Source organism: Lotus japonicus, chromosome 1 (assembly GCF_012489685.1).
Source record: "Lotus japonicus ecotype B-129 chromosome 1, LjGifu_v1.2".
NCBI classification, from domain to species: Eukaryota; Viridiplantae; Streptophyta; class Magnoliopsida; order Fabales; family Fabaceae; genus Lotus; species Lotus japonicus.
The window spans coordinates 76,501,149-76,521,475 of NC_080041.1; the positions used below are offsets into that span (position 1 = coordinate 76,501,149).

Consider the following 20,327-nt stretch of genomic DNA (forward strand, 5'->3'; position numbering starts at 1 on the left):
ACAGGGAGGAAGCTCAAGAAATGAAGTGGGAACTACATCAAGGCCTAGAAAGAGGTCAAGAGCATCATTGAGTGTTGTGGGAACTTAAGACAGCCTCACTTGAAGAAGGCTGCATCATTATGTGTTTTGATTAAGTGGGAACTAGTTAGGCATATTTTGATGTTTTGGTCCCTTTAATTATGATGTTTTGTGAACCTTAGTTATGATGTTGTGGGAACCTTAATTATGTAATTTGTTATGTTCCTAACTTACCTTTGAAGGCTATGAACCTAAATTATGTATTTTGTGGTGTTTTAATTAAGCATGATACCTTTGGAGCTTCAAATGTTGTGTTAATTAAGGATGATTTGGTTTCTATGGACATGATTTGGCTTCTGTGTTAATTAAGGATGATGTGGTTTCCTTGTTTTGTAACATGCACCAGGATAGATAGCAAGCCATAGCAAAATTAAGGTAATATAGCAACATAGCAACATAGACTTTAGACTAAACTGTGAGAATTCTCATTGCATTAGAACATCAAGTAGCAATTAGGCTACCAATTACATTCCATCATAAACAAGTAGGCTTAATTCCTAACCAGTACATGAAATGAGCCCTATTTCCTAAGGTAAATTTTCAGCAACAGCATTACAATCACAAGCAGAAAAACTGCACTAAACCCCCACCCAATGACACAACACCTAGTCAAATAGATCTCCTTCTTCTTATGCACTTCAAGCTTGCGGATTAGCCCAGAAATAACCTTCCTATCACGTACATTGCCTTCCCCATCGTACCAATGAAAATATGAGCACAACCTCCTCCCATAAACCTGAAAAGGAAACCCAGAAATATTACAAACATTGTCAGTGATATTTTCCAAACTAAGATGAAAAGGAAACTCAGTTTCGATTGTCAAAACTTACATGATATTTTCCACATCCATAGAATCGCCGGCCAGCATTTTCACCCACCCAACATGTAACCAGTTTCGACTCAGCCCCACAATCGCAAACCCTTGTCGTTCCTCGAACAGACCCATGGGTCATGGAGCTTCCACTTGACATTTGGCTTCCTCTTTCCATCTATCGCAACAGCGACTTCCTAGGGGAATCGGTTCTTCAAGCTACTGCTATCGTCTTCTCCTTCGCACCGGTTCTTCAACCTACTGCTATCTTCTTCTCCCTTTCTTTTCTCTTCAACAATGGTGAAATTAGGGTTCAAGTTGGGTTCAATTTGGGGGGATCGGGTCTTATGATTTGGGGGGGGGGGTGATTTTCATGAAAAAATAATTGTTTAAAGAAAATATAATTACACGTGGCCTCCACGTCAATTAATGAAGTCATTTCCGTTTGGTCAACAGACGGAAGCTAACGGAAGGGCTTCATTAGCACAGTTTTGTTACAAAGGGGGGTGCGGATCGCCCATTCTTGAAACATCAGGGGCCCAAACTGGAATTAAGCCAAAATTATAAATAAAATTTACAAATAAATATAATTTTTTTGAGATTTTTTTTTAAAAATAAAAAACCTTCTGAGTAAGTTATGAATTTTTCATTGTATTCAATATAGTAGATAAAAAAATCAAACGCTTCCTTAAAACAATTTTTTTAGAAAGTAACTACATTATTATTTTACATATTATGAGTGAAAGTTTGAAATATGATAAATGAATAAGATATTTGCATTGGTTTAAGTTTGTTGTTGGAAATAAGATAAGAGTCGTGATGCCATCGAGGGGCTAGTGTGACCATCCATAGCATACGGCAGGTGAGAGGGGTGCGTGGTGGCTTAGTGTGTCTACTAGTTTCAGGTGAGGCTATTTGAAGATCCACTTCAGGTTTACTTCTTTTGTTTGGTCTTTCGACTTTTCCGCTATGATCTTCACATTAGTTCATATAGGAGCTATAGCTGTTTCATTCCTATTCGTTGTTGTAAGCCTGAGGCCTGGACAAAAAATTCTTAATTAAATTAAGTAGAGGTCGGGGGCAGCAGTAGAAGATTGGACTGGAACCCGAGAAGGACAAAATCAAAATGCAATGGGATGGATGGTAGATGGCTGCCTACACCCAAAAGCGATGATTCACTTGTCCCTTTGTCCATAGGGACCTCATGGCATACAACTGAAACGACTCCCTCTCCCTAGAGGTTTTAACAAGGTGGTTGATGATTTTGTTAAGTAGGGGCTTAGGAAGAGGGAAGAGATAAAGTCTTGAGTTCTCCACCTATTGGAGAAGAGAAGGGCATATAAAAATATTTTTCTAATTAAAAAAAGGCATATTTGGTCACTTTGTCAAATTTCTTAAACAAAATAACCTTAAATCTTAATTTTCAATTTAAATATTTTAAGGTTTATGATAATATAGAGATATAAAATAAATTTAAGGATGAATATAAAAAATTAGTAAAAACTAAAAAAATTTTGAAGATACATTTTTTTAAAGCAAAATGGAGAAAATACATAAACCACTTGGCGAGCCAAGTAGAAAGGAATACAAAGGGGAAATGAAGGTTAATGCACCAAGAAGCTAACCAACACACAATTATAGGCAACCCCCCAAAGGAAAAGAACCAAGCAAAACCCACCAAAGAAAACCAAACAGACATAAATCATATTGACAAAGGACTCATAAAAAGTCCACATGAGACCAACCAATCAACTATGCCTAACCTACAAGACCTTATGTTATCAGCAATGTCATGGAGGAAAACATCATCAGAGCAATTGTAAGCCAACACCAACTGTTTACCAATGACCAAAGCCGACCTCGCCCTTGTCATAATTCTCGGAGGGCCCTCAGAAATGAAGATTCGACAATCATCAATTGATTACACGATGGGCTCGAAAACACCCACCCAAAGACATGAAGAAGAAAAACTCCCAAGCTCCATCTCTACATCCGGTTTCTTCAACTTCCTAGGTCGTCCACAAGGAAGAGGAGACATCGTGGTAGAACTTTGATTGATGATAACCTCTTCCTTTGAATGAAACCCAAGATTAAAAAAAACAACACAAGGACCTCCATCAGTTTTTTTAGGATGACCCCGCTGCTTAGGTAACCTGAAAACATCTACAACATCGAAACCCTGGTCGTGACCACCTCTATCCCTGGGCAAACCAATAGGCCCATACACATCGTCATCCGAAGAAAGAACAGTCGCTCCGCCAAGAGAAGAAGCGCAAGGGATTGCCTCAACCACCAAGGACTCCAAAATTTAACTCCTAAGATTAATACCCTAAAATCTTTCACATAACCCCCTTTAATTTTCTTTCTTAATTTGTGACAAAACGCAAACATGAAAAAGCGAAACAAAATGGTCATCTCAGTACACAATCCAATCTTTCATGTAGTCGCTCCTCTAATGAAGGTTCCCTAGTTGTTTATTGGGTCGAAATATCTCCAAATACCAATAAGTCATGGTTCTAATCCGACAAACATAATAGATCCCTCCTCTAAAACTATATATTAGTGTAAAGAACTATTTCACACCATGTGTAAAACAATACTAAACATTTTTTTTATCAAAAAAGCATTAGAGGTTAGAACTATTGCAAAATCAAAATTGAAGCCCAAAAGTTTAAAGATCATGGGCTGTTAAAGAGGCCCACCACAATTGAAACCCATCTCTTTTCTCTGTTTCTCACTTTGGTTTTCTGCAGAGCACAGTGAGAGTGTGGAAACTGAAAACTAGGGTTCTAGCTTTGCTTCTGCTTCGTGAATTTTGCATCTGAATCTGCGAAAATGACCAAATTCAGGAAGCTAGGACGACCCACCGGTCACCGAATGTCCATGCTCAGGTCAGTCTACGTTCGATTCAAACCTCCAATTCATTTCTCCCATTTTCATCTTCAAATTTGCTGAACCTAAAACCCCGTTTCAATTTTCCTTGTTTAGAACCATGGTATCGCAGTTGGTGAAGCACGAACGCATTGAAACCACTGTTGCCAAGGTACAAATGAAAAATCACTGTACTATCAGTGCGCTTGCATCATCGCTGAAATCAACGTCGTTTACTTGTTTGTGAAAATTACAGATTTTGAAACTATGATTTTGTTGTAGGCTAAGGAGATTAGAAGGCTTGCGGATAACATGGTACAGCTTGGAAAGGAGGTTCGTGCATAAAGTTTTCTAATTTATGTTGAATTGAATTAATTAACTGGTCAAAAATATATTTTTATCGGTTTTCACTTAAGAGTAGTGGATTAAGTCGTTGGTTAATGCTTCGTAATCATGAACGTTATGGTTATGGCACGGACGCGTTTTGTGTTGAGTTTGTTGAGGTTGTGCTTTATGAAGTTGAGCTGTTCAGCAGTGATCCTTAACTTCAAATTTGCACATTCGAAATCTATGGATGCCCTGTATTTGTGATTAGATACTATTGTTATTGTTATTAGATACTTTTAAAGCGGTTGAGTGGTTTCCTGTGTTATCAATGGCAGCCTTGGTGGAAATTTTTGGTGCCTTTTGCTCCCTCTGCCATTTAAACTTTAAGGCGGGAGAGTGGAGATAGAATCTAGAATAGAAATTTTGGAAGGGAAAAGTAAAAATTTCAATGTTAGATTTTTTGTTTCGCCCCTGTTTGTGTGGCAGGTTGTTCATTGCTGTACCATGACAAATGCGTGGTATTGCTGCTGCCACCGTTATTTGGTAGAAACTGTTGGGAAATTATTTATCTTTCTTTATTGTATGCCAATTGGCTTCTAATTCTAAGGGCAGGCTATCTCCAATTTTTCTGCTCCTGCATTGCCCTTCTTTTGTTTAGATCTGTATTCTTAATTTTATCTTTCCAACTCAATCATGGCATACGGAAAATGGGGGATTCTCATTTGTGTTTTGACTTTCTTTCCCTTAGTACTTGTACATACATGAGTTTGTGAGATTTTTTATTGTGAATTTGTTCTTTTATGATGAATTACTTTTCATGAAAAAGAAAGACATTGGTATGTTCTCTGTTATTGATATGAACTATTATGTTCATTATTTACTTTCCAGGAGCTTTGTTTATTACATTATACATTTGTTGGATATGTCTGCTTTCTGCTGTTTGTTGCTGGGCCTTCAAACCAAGGCTGATTTTTGGTCTGCAAACAATATGCCATTTACTGCACTACCGGTTTCCAGTGTCAACGTGCTTGTCAGTATACATTTCACTAGAATCAGATAAATATGTACAATTATTTTGCCTTGGTCTTGAGAATAAACTTGATAGCAGGATAACCATTTTGTTTATTTATCTAGTTTGACTACTTGGATTGGCCTATAGTTTACAATGTAAATTGTTTTAGGGAACTGAATGTGCGGCAAGGCGCGCTGCTAGTTTTGTAAGAGGAGACGATGTCCTTCACAAGCTTTTTACAGAACTGGCTTATCGGTACAAGTAAGTTTTAAGCATGATGTAGTTACAGTTCCTAGTTTATGATTGTTAGTTTTGACACTGAACAGGCATTATGTTGCACAGGGATAGAACTGGTGGATACACCAGATTTCTTCGGACCCGTATTCGAGTGGGCGATGCTGCACCAATGGCTTACATCGAGTACATTTCCCCTTACATTTTTAACTGTCATTAGTTTACACTGATATTTTTTTCTCCCAGTTTTGTTATCTGGGTCACCCTGCCTTATTTCACTAAAGAAGTATTGTTTTCTCATTGATCGGAATGTCCCCTATCTGGTTAATCTATTTTGTTGATATAGTTTAATTCAACTCTAATGTTGATTAGAGTTTGGAGATTGAGATTGGAACTTATTTGTAACATAGATTTTATATGGTTTGAAACAGGTTCGTTGATCGAGAAAATGAGCTTAGGCAGGCAAAGCCACCAACTCCTCAAGCACCACAGAGAACACCCATTGATCCCTGGACACGATCTCGTCTCACCAGGCAGTTTGCATCTCCTAAAGAGGATAACTCTGATTGCGATTTGTGATTCATTCGATTGTAATACTGATACTGTGTTTTCCCCCATAGTTTGAGATATTGAATTTTGACCTTGTCTATTTTATATATCTTCTCATGGCTTCTCAGTAATAAAAATTACTGTCTCCTACTACTAGAGGAAAGTGTTGTGTGATGATTTGGCTGAAACTGTAATTGAGAAGGGTAAGAAAAATATCAACTATTTTGGTTCTGTGCTCGCTTGCTTGATTTAATTGGAACTTAATAGTTCTATTGTAACCCCAAAAAGACAATGAACAAGTTAAATGAATCTTAAGCATAAATTAGAAAGAGGGCCAAGCTTGAAGTTATTCATTGCAACTAAATTCCAGTGGTATATAGTGTACATCTGAATTATTTGAATTGTTACGTTTGGCAGTTGAACTTCCTATAGATGATGCCAGTGATGTTTGCTTATATGATTTCCATGATTGTAAATGCCTTGCAAGGCAATGTGGTGTGGCAGAAAGCAGTTGCGAACAGTGCTTATGGAATAACATGTTAGCTTCTTTTTCTTTCCTCTCTTTTGTGCATGAAGTTTCCAATTCTTTCTACGGTAGTTAATTAGTTATATTTGTAGACCAATGCTTTTTCTTACAACAAAGACAGATATGAAGAGAAGAAAGAAAGTTTATGAGATAAGATAATTAATGTGGTCCATCTGCTACGCACTCATAGGTGTCAAAACTCAACCTTAGACACCAATGCAAAGCAAATGGATAAATTTAGGAGCCACAAAATCTTCCTCACCATAATCCAGAAGCCCCAAGAAGGAAACCTTTATTGTTGTGTTGCTTTGCTTACAATACAGTATACATACTGCCTCACGTCTCCACATTCCCTTCATTTTCCTTATAAGTTATAAACTAATATAAATAAATCTATATCTATGTATTCCTTTCATTTTCCTTATCTAATGCATGGGATGATAATCATGATAGGCCTGCAGGCATACGTAGCGATGGGTGGAAGGCTTCCATATTACTATAGATAGTCCTCTCCAACCATTAACATACAACTTTGTTACGTTATAATACTGCCACCTGTTCCGTATAGGACTTCAACTTTGGTTTGAAGTTTTTTTTAATGTAAGTGGGTGATACTATTACTATTTTATTTCTTTATTAAAGAACCTCCACGTCCGGATTGTACTAGCTTTACTTATGAAAGTTTTTTTTCGTACAAAAACTTGAACTTGAGACCTTGATAACAAGAAATCAAACATGTATTATTTGAACTAAACATTGTTACTAAAAAAAATGTTTAAAACATTGATCTAGACACTAACCATTTATAATTGGAAATTTCTACCGAACATTAATTCTTTCCTCCACCCTATATGTTTCAAGTGTAAAGAACAGGGGTGGTCAACTGGTGAAATGTTCCATTGGTGATTAATAACAAAACTTTTTTGTTTGTTTTAGTTTACTAACCTTCTTATTGCAGTTTTGACGAATTTTGATATAGCTAAGACCATGGGTTTGGTGAAATAGTTAACATGAAATGACACTTAAACGAATATCATCAATTTGAAAGGTGCTTAATTACAATCTTGTTTTAAGAATGGGAAAAACAGAGGAGTTCCATGTGTTGTTGTCTTAAGCAGCTAATTAGGTATTTGATGTTGCCACCCAATTTCTTCAGATGGAGATGAACTTCATTAGCATTGAACATTAAGAGAAGATTATAATAATGACAAGAGTTTTTACCTACTATTTGGATATGAAATTAACTGAGTCAAGCATTTTTAAGAAAAAAGAGAAAATGAGGGAGGGAATGCAAACCCTGACTATCTAGAGCAATTTAAGACCAGGTAGGATAATTGAAAAAGTAAATTAGCAATCTTCCTTGTTTAAGGGAAGTTTTAGATATTGAAAAAAATGAATTTGATTGTCCTATTTGTGAGGAGACATGGGATTGGGACATGTGGTTACCTTTACTCTAAGTCCATAGAACAATTGTTTTCATTAACCTAATCTCTAGCTTGTATCAACAACTCTCACTATAACGACAATTGTTTTTTGTTTTTGTTTTCCTTTTAAAAATGCTTCTATCAAAACTCCAATTCAAGATCAGTTTAATGGAAAGTTAAAGAATGCAAAAGTGAATATCTCATTTTCATGGAAATAGGAAGGAAAAAAGGACAAGCTTATTAAGCATCTTCAATATTTGCTTAATATTGGTTGGATAAATAATTATGTGGAAAATTTAATTGCAATTTGTATTAAAGGAGTTAAATAACTTAAAAGCCAATGCTAAGGATTTAGATTTCTTGCCGTTGATATTTAAAAAAAAAAAGATTTCTTGCCGTTGAATTTTTCTAAATTCACTATAGTCAGTGATTCATAACTGTTGAATTATGATCGAATCAGTCACAATTAAAAAAACCAGCTGCTTATATAATATGAAATTCTAAATTTGAGTCATACAATCTACAACTATTAAACCCTAACTACTAAAATTCAACTGCAAAATAAGTCAGACCTAATAATACTAAAGCCATCTTGCCATGCATAGTTATTCACTTCCATAACCATTAAGAAAGAGTATAGGCTTAATTGCACTTTTCGTCCCTGATGTTAGGACTTTGTGCAATTTGAATCCCCTTTGTTAAAAAAAAGCAATTTTAGTCCTCCAAAAATCAATTTGTGCAAATTGAGTTTGCCATCCAATTGCTAACTGAAATTGCTGAGCTGACATATTCATTTATATTCTATTAATATTATTGCCATATAAGCATTGATTTTTCTTTTTCTTTTAATTTGTTTTTACCATGTCAGCGTCTTCTTCTTCAATTCTCATCCTTCTTTCTCACCTTCTTCGTCTTCAATCCATATGTCTGTTTAAAATAAGAACACCTGAGTTTAAATCAAGAACTTATGGGTTCCAACAGCAAAAATCAACCCAGAAATCACACAAATTTCAACTCATTCTCAGTTCCAATAACGATTTTCTTCAATCTGAACAGCACAAGAGATTTTGAGAAGATCAGTCAGAATAAATAGTAGCTCCGCCACAGATCTGCACAATTTGGGAAGGAACGAAAAACAGCAACACTCTGAAAACCAAGAAATCACACGCAGTACCCAACACGACACTCCTCAAAACCCAGAAATCAAACACAGGAACACAACATTCCTCAAAACCCTAATTTCAGAACTCAATCCTAAAAAACACAGAAGAAGAGCACAAGTTGTGATGGACCCAGGTTCAGAAAAGGAAAAAAAGGGAGAATAAAAACCTAAAATTCTGCCCACTTAATCTTTCCCTTCCTCTCACACCCATGGCTAAACCCACTAGAGGAAGCTTCCATCACCCACCAGAAATCGACGTTGGAGATCGATCTGAAGACCGCACCGTCGTTGGAGAACCACCGTGAAACCATGGACGCGGCCACGACCCAGAACCACGGGAATCCACCACTGAGGCTTGCATCAGAAACTGAACCATCCCTTCCACGACATCTTGACTGGCCGCATCTCCCCTTCCAAAGATCGCTGATGTCGTCCCTCTCTTCCATTCTTACATCCTCTAAGGATTCCTGTCAAAATCTTAGGACCCAAACCCAAATTCTAGGGTGCTTTCTATATATATATATATATTATGTTGTACAATGACTCATGATAGGTTCTACTCAGAATTTATTCTAGTTTTAGAACTAATTTTGAACATTTTCTCTCTTCATCCGCACGATCCAGAATTTTAGGTTTTTATTCTTCCATTCTTACATCCTCTAAGGATTCCTGTCAAAATCTTAGGACCCAAACCCAAATTCTAGGGTTTTGTGGGCAGAATTTTAGGTTTTTATTCTCCCTTTTTTTCCTTTTCTGAACCTGGGTCCATCACAACTTGTGCTCTTCTTCTGTGTTTTTTAGGATTGAGTTCTGAAATTAGGGTTTTGAGGAATGTTGTGTTCCTGTGTTTGATTTCTGGGTTTTGAGGAGTGTCGTGTTGGGTACTGCGTGTGATTTCTTGGTTTTCAGAGTGTTGCTGTTTTTCGTTCCTTCCCAAATTGTGCAGATCTGTGGCGGAGCTACTATTTATTCTGACTGATCTTCTCAAAATCTCTTGTGCTGTTCAGATTGAAGAAAATCGTTATTGGAACTGAGAATGAGTTGAAATTTGTGTGATTTCTGGGTTGATTTTTGCTGTTGGAACCCATAAGTTCTTGATTTAAACTCAGGTGTTCTTATTTTAAACAGACATATGGATTGAAGACGAAGAAGGTGAGAAAGAAGGATGAGAATTGAAGAAGAAGACGCTGACATGGTAAAAACAAATTAAAAGAAAAAGAAAAATCAATGCTTATATGGCAATAATATTAATAGAATATAAATGAATATGTCAGCTCAGCAATTTCAGTTAGCAATTGGATGGCAAACTCAATTTGCACAAATTGATTTTTGGAGGACTAAAATTGCTCTTTTTAAACAAAGGGGATTCAAATTGCACAAAGTCCTAACATCAGGGACGAAAAGTGCAATTAAGCCAAGAGTATATAAGTGATTCATATATATGACATGTCTTCTTTTTATTATAGTGGCTTGTCAACTAGAAAAAAAGTTGATACCTAATTATTACTCCAGCAAGGTATAAAGTAAAATGGTGTTCACTTCTACATGAAACTTGAGGATAAAATAGAAGAGAAATAAGGGTTAATAAAAGAAAATTAATTGAGAGATGCGGCAGAGTAGGTGAGTACCAAAAAAATACAAAGAAAGTTAAGGAAAAATTCAGAAGGAAGTTACTCAGCCAGTCTGTCTATATTGACTCATACACCCCAACCATGCCATCATCAAGTGTCTCTTTGATCACCTTCTCTCTACTCTGTTCTTCACAACCCTCCAAAAGGTGCCTCTTTTATCAACATCTCCCTCTCTCCCTCTCTGTGCTTCACAACAAGAACATTGGTTTTTCTTCACAACAAGAACATTTTGGCCTCCTGAGAATTGTGTTTTGTTTCCTGAAGTAGTGAACTAAATTTTGCACCATATATGTAATCATTCATACACTTGTATAATTCTATCACCTTCTTTTCTTCTTCAATCTATACATTGAAAACCAATTCAAAAATATATATATCATCATTGCTTTCTATATATATATTATGTTGTACAATGACTCATGATAGGTTCTACTCAGAATTTATTCTAGTTTTAGAACTAATTTTGAACATTTTCTCTCTTCATCCGCACGATCCATCAATTCACCAAAATTTGTTCTTGATTTGTGCAGATCGATCAAATGTTGTTGCATGCCTCTGTAGCTGAATAGTTAATGATATAATGAGAGGAACAATGGGAACTTCTCCTCGTGCAGTGGAAGCTCGACACCGTTTGCCTGCATCCATGTGAGTTAATTTCTTCTTCCCTGCACATTCTGCTTCATCCTTTTCTCTTTTGTTAGGATCATATACAAAATTTAATCATTGTTTAGTTCAGGATCAATTAATCATAAGGAGAAGTTAGCTTAAGATATCTCTAATTAAGTGCTTAATTCATGCATGGATTTTGAAATACTGAGACTTGTCAAGTTGTCATTGAAGCTTAAATATTACTATTACTGCGACTGCAACTAATGTGTTAAAAGGCAATCATGCAGCGTAATGATCAGGCTCTTAGTCTTAGCCATTAATGTTGCATTTCACCTAATGCCAAGGACCCATCATCCTTTATTATATTCCATGAACCTCGGACACATAAACGTGTTCATCAATTAAAGAATGCTTTTTTTTTTATACAACGGAAAAGAAATTAAAGAATGCTTTAACACTTCTAACCACATTTTACAACTTTTCATTAAAAAAATAGATTTTTCTTAACATTAAATTTCTCTTTCATTTCTTATTCCTCCAACTTTTCTGCCTACCTTTCTATTTCTTTTTGAGTTTAATGGATATGCACTGTTAGTGTAAAATAGTTTTACACAGACATCCAATCAATGTTTGCCACGTAGGAGAGAGTTACATTCATTTTTAATTTTAATTAAAATAAAAACATGCTTGCTTATTTGGCGGAATTCAATTGGATGTCACTGACAGTGCATATCCATTAAATTCTTTCTTTTTTTCAACAATGATATATTTACATTCCATTTTTTTTTAATTTCATATTCACTTGTGTTTTCTTTCTATCGCTACATCTTTTTCTATCATATCACACATCATATTTATTAATTTTCTCTCTACTCTTCTTATCTCTCTCCATTAAGTGGAGGTGGAGAGATGTGTACATTTTCCTTCTTTTTATCACTTCAATTATGTTTCTCAATTTCACTTTCTCTCTCTTAAACTCTGGGTTTGAGGTGTTCACAGTTTGGCTTGATCTGATTTTAAACCAAAATAATAACTGAATCAACCAAACTTGGTTGATTCGGTTTGGTTTTCCGTAAAAAAAACTCATATAATCGGTTTGGTTTATCGGTTCCAAAGAGTAAAATAACCCCAAATCTAGTAGCAGATCAAATAATAAGAAAACATCATATGAAATAGATCAACCCAAAGCACAAGAGTCCAAAGATTCACTTAGCATACTACCCAAATTCCTTAATGAAATGGAGAGAGAGAAACGATGATTTGATGATGAGTGAAGCTAGAGTCTAGAGATTACCCCAAGCTGAGAAAGATGGGAGCAAATTAGAAACTGAGTGAGGTGAATCATGAAAATAGTGCGAGAGGGAGAGGGGAACGCAAGTGACGACGACAGGGAGGAGCTTGAGAGGAGGACGACGCCTCTGCGAATTTGCGGTGATGATGATGAATCGAGAGGAACTGAACGACAATGATGATGAAAATGATGAATGCTTGAATGGAAGGACAAAGATGATGAATAGAACGGTGATGAACTATGAAGAGATGAGGAATGACTGATAGAATTTGTGTGTGAGGCTATGGGCACATAGCAAATGTGAGAGAAAGTGAGAAACAATGTATGTGGTCGTTGGGCGGCTAGGATTACCTAAAGAAACAATGTATGAGGCTCACGAGTCACTCATGTGTATGCTTTTTTTAAATCAATAATTATACATGTTTGGTTTTGTTCATCGGTTTTCAAATCTTCAAACCAATCATCCTCGGTTTGACATTGGTTTGGTTCAGTTTGAATCCAAACAGCGAAAAAATCCTAATCAACTTTTTGGTTTAGTTTGCCGATTTCGACAATCCGATAAACACCCCTACCGGTGGTATACAATATGGGGTGCTACTCATAATTTTCCTTTTCATTATAACCACGTTTTGCAAATTTTCATTTTTTATGCAAATAAAAATCTAAATATTATAATAAATTAAGGAAATTTATTTCTGTCCACGTGAATTTGAGTTCTCAACTGTGTACGCAATCATGGATTAATGCACTATAAGTAGCTTCTGTGATGGAGAACTTATTCTGTAAAAGAAAAAACCGATCTAAACAATCTGATAGTTATTTGAGGAAGAAGAGTCCATCTAATAGGATTTGAAGTATTTCATAATGTTGTCAAATCCTTTTCAAACAACTGGAGGCACCTGCACACAGTAGCATTTTATATGATTTGTACCATATCATCATCCTTCATATCTTCTGGAAATGACAATAACATCTTATCCCAAAACATATCTTATTTACAGTTGAAGGAACCTAACCAGGCAACTCCTTTCATATTACTCTCCACTCAATTATTTATGTTTTCCCCAAAATGTATATGTATATATATATGTGTGTGTGTGTGTGTGTGTACACACAGTCACACACCATGCTTTACTTTATCAGCGTTAACAAGTCTGCATCAATAGGGACCAACTTATATTCATATACATATATTATAGCAAAACCTACAGGCCCAACAACTATATTCGGCAGGATCATTTCGCCAAATATTTTAGGTTTAATAGTGCTATGTAACATATATACAAGAAAATACACACATACCTGTTCAAAAGAAAAAAAAAAATGCTCACATATCCTTGATTGAATCTAAACCCTTTCATTTTGAGTTAACCTTTCTTTAAATGAATGCTCACAAGAAAGTGCAATAATCACTGTTCCCTTTTAAACATTAACTTGCTTAGAGATTAAGAACTATTATGGGTTTAATTAAGATTTGGAAGAATGATGATTTACGTCACATTACAAAGGGAATGATCACATTATGTATTGTATGATAGTGGAGTTGAGGTTGATTTGAAATTTAAACTCCAGCATTAAGGGCTTGAATTACAATATTACCGACAACAGTGACGTTTGTGTACTTTTCAAAAAAAAAAAAGCCAAAAAAAAGTGACGTTTGTGTAGGCTTTGATGAGATTGAATTGTTTGTTAAACCAATAAAATTCATCTGCATCTATTTCTTATTGATTTATCTTTTCTTTCTTGTTGAATCATTACATGGTGTAGTGAAGATTTATACAAACGAAGACAGCCAAGAAGTAAATTGAAAGATGTAGAGAAACCTTTCCACTTACCCATCCAAGATAGGAACTCAAAATGCAAGTTTCCTTTCTTGAAACTTATCCTTTTGATAACCATTTGCGGCACTTTTGTAATACTTCTTTACTCTCCAGAGGTTTACAATACCAACCATTTATCAACCTCTGGCTCTAGGTACGTATTACAAATGCAACATTTCAGTACATTTACCCATTGATAGTTATTTTTCTATTCTTCCAAAGCAATGATCAGTGATGCAAAAACTTCCATCCAAATTTTATGAACAGGTGGATATGGGGAGGCTTAGACCCTCGGTACATGACTAATGTGGATACTAACTGGGATGATATAGTGAAAGTCACACAGAACCTGATAGGGAAAAATGAATTTCAAGGGATTGGACTACTAAACTTCAATAACACTGAAATTGTCCATTGGGAGCATCATTTTCCTGATGCCACACATGTTGATCTGCCTCTGGAGCATGCTGCAAGAAATGTGACATGGGAGTCTCTGTACCCAGAATGGATTGATGAGGAAGAAGAAACTGAAGTTCCCGTTTGCCCTTCTCTACCGAGTCTCAGATCTCCGGGTGTTAGACTCAACCTCATTGCTGTCAAGCTTCCTTGTAGGGACCAGGGGAATTGGTCTAGAGACGTTGCTCGTTTGCACCTGCAGCTTGCAGCTGCTGGCCTTGCCACCTCTTTCAAAGGCAATTACCCTGTATATGTGCTCTTCATCACAAACTGCTTTCCAATACCAAATCTGTTTACCTGCAAAGAACTGGTTGGACATGAAGGGAATGCATGGTTATATAGACCAAACTTGAGTGTTATGGGAGAGAAAGTCCAGCTTCCAGTAGGATCTTGTGAACTTGCCCTTCCTATGAGAGGCAAAGGTAAGTCATACTCTCTTTCTGTCTCACACATTCTTGAAACATATCATAATCATGGATGATGATCCTCTATCCTCATTTCGTCCCATTTTCCTGTTTCATCAGCAAGATTTTGTCATGTCAATAGAAAACTACTACTATAAGTTTGTAATGAACCCACCAATGTTTTTTTTAAGTGACATGTCAAAATATCACTGGTGAGAGGGAGACAAGAAAAAAGGACAGGAATTAAGAGAGAAGATTTTCATCCCATAATTATATGCATTCAAAAGCCTTGTTATAAGTGTCTTTGTTTCACAAGCAATGATTTGTCCCCATAGCACAATAATGGTTATTTTTATGATTGCTTTAGACCCTCAAAGCCAGTTAACAGAAAATGGAGATTTGAAGAACAAATGAACTCTTTTTTTGTGTTTAAACATACTACATTCTTATCCATGACCAAGAGAAATAGACTTTCATCTTTTCAATGTGATTATTGCATGTATTATCATGTTTTTGTCAGTATATTTTTCTTATCATGAAGCTGACATGAAAGGAATTGAATTACTTGGAAGCAGAGCTGGTTTACAATGGAAATCCTCCAAGAGAAGCCTATGCAACAATTCTGCACTCAGCTCATGTTTATGTTTGTGGAGCTATAGCTGCTGCACAAAGCATTCGCCTCTCTGGATCGACTAGAGACCTGGTAATACTTGTTGATGAGACAATCAGCGGGTATCACAGAAGCGGTTTGGAAGCAGCAGGGTGGAAGGTTAGAACAATTCAGAGGATCAGAAACCCAAAAGCTGAAAAAGATGCTTACAATGAATGGAACTACAGCAAATTCCGGTTATGGCAGCTGACAGATTATGACAAGATAATATTCATTGATGCAGATTTGCTCATACTAAGAAACATAGACTTTCTCTTCGGAATGCCAGAAATCACTGCTACTGGTAATGATGCTACTCTTTTTAACTCGGGTGTCATGTTGATAGAGCCATCAAATTGCACATTCCAGCTCCTGATGGATCATATTAATGAGATTGAGTCCTACAATGGAGGGGACCAGGGATACCTGAATGAAATATTTACATGGTGGCACAGGATACCAAGACACATGAACTTCTTGAAGCATTTCTGGATTGGTGACGAGGAAGAGAAGAAGCAAATGAAAACCAGGCTGTTTGGTGCCGAGCCTCCAGTTCTTTATGTCCTTCACTATCTTGGTATGAAGCCATGGTTATGCTTCCGGGACTACGATTGTAACTGGAATGCTGACATATTTCATGAGTTTGCAAGTGATGTTGCACATGCAAAGTGGTGGAAGGTGCACGATACAATGCCTGAGCTTTTGCAGCAGTTCTGCCTATTGAAGTCAAAGCAGAAGGCACAGTTGGAGTGGGATCGCCGGCAGGCTGAAATAGCAAACTACACAGATGGGCATTGGCGAATCAAAGTTAAGGATCGCCGCTTGAAGAAATGCATAGATAATTTATGCAACTGGAAAAGCATGTTGCGGCACTGGGGAGAGACGAATTGGACAGATGATGAGTCTTTTACTCCATCACCACCCGCCATCACCACATCGTCTCTACCTGCTTTATGAGTTGCCACTTTCTAATGTCCTCGAATACATTTAAGTTTCCTAGTGTTAGGGATAAAGGAAATACTTTTTCCTCATACTTTTTGCATGCATAAAGGTGTATTCTACAGTCTGGTTCTAATCATACAGTAACAGATTTTGCCAAAATTCAATTATTGAGGAATTTATTTGAATCAATTCGTAATGTACGACTCTCTCTTTAGGCACAAAAGGAGAGACAGGGAAATATGAGGAATAGGTGAAACGGAAGAGGTTCTACTACAATAATTCTAAACTGGACTGTAGACATACTTCTCTCTCTTAGTTTCAACCCATTCCATTTTGTACAAGGATAAGGAGAATCTTGGTAATCCAGATTCCAGATACAACATATACATTAAATGAATGGAACAAATGCTCACGAATTCGCTGAGATTGATTGGAAAGTGAACACATGAAATGGAGGGCCAACCAATCTTGGTCCCAAAATCTTGGTTTTTCCCTTCATATCCTCTTTACTTGATCAAGTCATGATTCTGTAACACAGCCACCACGCAATATAGATCTTTTAAGCGGAGGATCAGCCCAATAAAATGAGTAGGATCAACTCTGAGTATCTCAGCCAGCATGACTGGTGTAAGATTTGTAAGTTCAACCAATGGCTATTGAAATCTTCTTGTGTTAACAGCTACAAGGAAGATGTGGAAAAACTCCCTGTTTACTGACGCCTCATATTCATAACTCTAGGAGCATTCATAAGATGAGCCTTCTAATTACTGAGATGGTGAATCCAATCATTTCCTTGAATGAAACTCTGCACTGAATATGTAGACACATGCTCAGCCGGGACCTGACTACTCCAGGGCACCCTCTGAGTCAAATTAGAACCAGGTCCCGAGTTCTCGAATTCCCCATAGTAAAGTGTGTTCAGCGCAAAATCCCCTGTCCATGGCATCCAACCTTGTGGTGTGATAAGGTCTTCCAAGAATGAATGAATGAAAACTGTTCTAGAATACTCCTTCCATGGCCTACCCAGATAGTTCTTGTGTTTTTTAGGTTTGCTATAATACAATGCCATATATTCCTCTGTACCATTAATCAAGCAGTTATGGAAAACAAAGCCGGTCGACTGAGCAGGGTCTGTCCTGCCTTGTGCAGTAATGGCATTGTTCTCGCCCTTCTCTGGCCTGGCCTGCCTAGGACGGACCAGGATTTTGCAGTCCTGGAAGATTGACGCTGAGTTTCCAAAGATGAAGTCCACATTGCCCAGGATTCGGCAAGATTTATAAAACTGGCGCAGGGAATGAGCATAAAGAGTATCTTGATTGCCTATGAATTCACAGTTTTCAATGACAGAAAGATCACTGTCTGATCTGAATGCTACTGCTTGGTGAGCATTCGGACCTGCTGTGTTTTGGAAGGTCAGATCCTTAGCCATGAATCCATCCCCAAGAACCCCTGCAGAGTTAATCCATTAAGTCATTAGAACACAACCATGCCTTAGATATTCAGACCATTGAAAGTTAAGAGTTTAGCTCAATGACATTTCCAAAATAAATTGAAAACGTGGAAATCAGATAAATCATTCAAAATAAATGTCATGGAGTCTAGACAAAACTTGCATTTCATGAATCAATAACTACTTTCATATCCTACTTAAGTTGAAGAAGCAAAAATCACCTAAAAAATGCTAGCAATTTTCCATTCCTTTAGTTTTGTTTTAACCCTTCCTATGAATCATTGAACAACAAAACACATTTACTCATCATTTTAGCACAAGAATTTCCAACCATGGGACCATGAAACATTGCACATTGGTGAAAGTTTCAAAACAAAACAGCTAAATCTTAACAAAAGGAACTCACCAACTGTGGCTGATTCATAGGTTGTCATTCCCGTCTGCCCCACATTTGCAGAGCCCGTGATCACAGTCTTACCCATGCCATCACCCAAGAACACCACATTCCTCTTCTTCAACGGAACCCTAACCCTCTCCTCATAAACCCCTTCCTTAATGTGAATCACAAACCTCCCTTCCCCGTCATCCGGCGCCACATTAACCGCCTCCTGCACCGTCGCATAACACCCCTGGCCCCCGCCCTTGCACACGGTAACATCCGGCGTCAGTCCCTCTGGCACACCGGGCGGCAGCGACCCTGCCCCGCCCGACCCTACCCCCTCCCAGAGCCCGTCGCGCTCTGTTCGCGGCGGGCTCCAGGAAGCCGTGTCATTCCCGAATATGTCATAGGAGAGCATCATGCTGAGCGCGTTGCTGGAGAGCCCGGTGAGGGAATCCAGAAACGCCATAGTTTCGGAGACAACCGCGGTGTCGTTGACGTACTTGAGCCCGGACCAGCAGTTGTACTGGTAAGCCAGAGCAGCGCTCATCCAGGCGCGCGCGTCCTTTGTCCGGCCGCGCGGGAGAGCGTCGGCGGCGAGGGAGGTGCGGTGATGGGAGTAGTGTAGGACGTGGAGGCAGGTGTGAGCGGCGGTGGTGCGGGCGGGGTTTCCAGCGGAGGAGTCCGCGATGGTTTTCAGCATTGTTCTCGCGGTGTGGAGGTTTTGCGAGGAGATTGCGACGGCGGATTGGATGATCTGGAGAGGGGTTGGGTTAGGAGGGAGGAGGTTGGGTTCGGAAAGAGAGGAGCGGCATTGGTGAGGGAAGCGGGTGGCCTTGCAGGCTTGTTGGATTTCAGGGGAGGGTGGTGGTTGTGGTGGTTGTTGTGGTGGGGAGAGGAAGAGGAGGAAGAAGAGGAAGGGAAGGGAAGCCATGGAGAGGATGATGAGGATGGATCTGGAGAATGGGGGGAGGATGGAGTTTAAAGGTTTAGAAGGTTTTCTGATCATGGAGGTGAGTTGTGATGAACTGTTATTGTTAGGATTTTAGCTTCTAAAGATGGAGGTTGTTTTCCTTTTTTTACTTAATTGGGGACTTAATGTTACTGTTTGTTTTCGGCTATGTTTGGATTAAGGGAACGGAGCATAAGTTTGTTTTGCGATAACTGACAAGTATAACTGTATAAGTAGCGGTGAAAATGAGTGTCTAGAAGAAGGTAATTTAGAGGTACTGGAGAACTAACTGAAACTGGGTTATGGAAAATTGGATGTTGTTGAGATGGAATTGGAAGAACTAAAAGGGGTGGTAGATTCGAAGTTTACTGGGTTTCAAGAGAGATAAAGCGAGATGTGATTGGTAACGACGGTGACGGTGGTTCTTTACTCTTCAGATTGGATTGCATGTGACTGCGGGATCCATGGTTTGATTAGATCTTGGTCAGTGAATGGTTTTGTCCTTTTGAATCTCAAATTAATCAAAGGAGGTGCGGTGCGTGTCTCCATCCCCTTTGTCACAATTAATGTCAAATTACTTAATTTTTTAAAAGTGAGTTGAAATTGATATCTACTACTTCTTATTCTTCCACTACTGTAGCTAAAAGAACTCCTATCGCGGAGCGACACGTGTCCCACTTTGCTGAATCTCTATTTTTTTTCCTTGCCAGTTCCACATACGACGTCGTTTGCACAGATTGGTTTGTTTCC

At 37.8% G+C, this 20,327-nt stretch overlaps 4 protein-coding genes across 7 annotated transcripts; 2 read left to right on the plus strand and 2 right to left on the minus strand.

The window, feature by feature from the left end:
• Positions 1-598: 598 nt before the first annotated feature.
• Positions 599-1,067, minus strand: LOC130746773 (uncharacterized). Its single transcript, XM_057599500.1, has 2 exons — positions 909-1,067; positions 599-814 (listed from the first exon to the last, which is right to left on the minus strand). Exons 1-2 carry the CDS (start codon positions 1,065-1,067, stop codon positions 599-601), a joined length of 375 nt encoding a protein of 124 aa, XP_057455483.1.
• A 2,552-nt stretch (positions 1,068-3,619) lies between these two features.
• On the plus strand, positions 3,620-6,113 carry LOC130712409 (uncharacterized). 2 transcript variants are annotated; one of them, XM_057562245.1, is made up of 6 exons: positions 3,620-3,780; positions 3,878-3,932; positions 4,043-4,093; positions 5,269-5,360; positions 5,442-5,519; positions 5,765-6,113. In XM_057562245.1, exons 1-6 carry the CDS (start codon positions 3,725-3,727, stop codon positions 5,910-5,912), a joined length of 480 nt encoding a protein of 159 aa, XP_057418228.1. In that variant the 5' UTR covers positions 3,620-3,724; the 3' UTR covers positions 5,913-6,113. The 2 variants fall into 2 exon arrangements, with proteins under 2 accessions (XP_057418228.1, XP_057418231.1); XM_057562248.1 differs by lacking the exon at positions 3,620-3,780 and adding an exon at positions 4,976-5,117.
• Positions 6,114-10,657: 4,544 nt separating this feature from the next.
• On the plus strand, positions 10,658-17,253 carry LOC130712418 (UDP-glucuronate:xylan alpha-glucuronosyltransferase 1-like). Of its 3 annotated transcripts, none has more exons than XM_057562260.1 (5): positions 10,658-10,771; positions 11,156-11,270; positions 14,293-14,499; positions 14,613-15,223; positions 15,781-17,253. In XM_057562260.1, the coding sequence occupies exons 2-5, from the start codon at positions 11,206-11,208 to the stop codon at positions 16,809-16,811; spliced, it is 1,914 nt and encodes a 637-aa protein (XP_057418243.1). In that variant the 5' UTR covers positions 10,658-10,771; positions 11,156-11,205; the 3' UTR covers positions 16,812-17,253. The 3 variants fall into 3 exon arrangements, with proteins under 3 accessions (XP_057418243.1, XP_057418248.1, XP_057418240.1); XM_057562265.1 differs by lacking the exon at positions 10,658-10,771 and adding an exon at positions 10,778-10,934; XM_057562257.1 differs by lacking the exon at positions 10,658-10,771 and adding an exon at positions 10,778-10,916.
• LOC130712433 (probable pectinesterase/pectinesterase inhibitor 51) lies at positions 17,115-20,048 on the minus strand. Its single transcript, XM_057562273.1, has 2 exons — positions 18,653-20,048; positions 17,115-18,245 (listed from the first exon to the last, which is right to left on the minus strand). The coding sequence occupies exons 1-2, from the start codon at positions 19,632-19,634 to the stop codon at positions 17,557-17,559; spliced, it is 1,671 nt and encodes a 556-aa protein (XP_057418256.1). The 5' UTR covers positions 19,635-20,048; the 3' UTR covers positions 17,115-17,556.
• Positions 20,049-20,327: the final 279 nt, after the last annotated feature.

Coding starts and splice junctions, on each gene's coding strand:
- LOC130746773 (XM_057599500.1), bottom strand. CDS start 1,067: ATGGAAAGAGGAAGCCAAATGTCAAGTGGAAGCTCCATGACCCATGGG. Junction 815..908: donor ATGGATGTGGAAAATATCAT/GTAAGTTTTGAC, acceptor TTTCCTTTTCAG/GTTTATGGGAGGAGGTTGTG.
- LOC130712409 (XM_057562245.1), top strand. CDS start 3,725: ATGACCAAATTCAGGAAGCTAGGACGACCCACCGGTCACCGAATGTCC. Junction 3,781..3,877: donor CACCGAATGTCCATGCTCAG/GTCAGTCTACGT, acceptor TTCCTTGTTTAG/AACCATGGTATCGCAGTTGG. Junction 5,361..5,441: donor GAACTGGCTTATCGGTACAA/GTAAGTTTTAAG, acceptor TATGTTGCACAG/GGATAGAACTGGTGGATACA.
- LOC130712418 (XM_057562260.1), top strand. CDS start 11,206: ATGAGAGGAACAATGGGAACTTCTCCTCGTGCAGTGGAAGCTCGACAC. Junction 11,271..14,292: donor CACCGTTTGCCTGCATCCAT/GTGAGTTAATTT, acceptor TACATGGTGTAG/TGAAGATTTATACAAACGAA. Junction 14,500..14,612: donor TTATCAACCTCTGGCTCTAG/GTACGTATTACA, acceptor TTTTATGAACAG/GTGGATATGGGGAGGCTTAG.
- LOC130712433 (XM_057562273.1), bottom strand. CDS start 19,634: ATGATCAGAAAACCTTCTAAACCTTTAAACTCCATCCTCCCCCCATTC. Junction 18,246..18,652: donor CTATGAATCAGCCACAGTTG/GTGAGTTCCTTT, acceptor TTAACTCTGCAG/GGGTTCTTGGGGATGGATTC.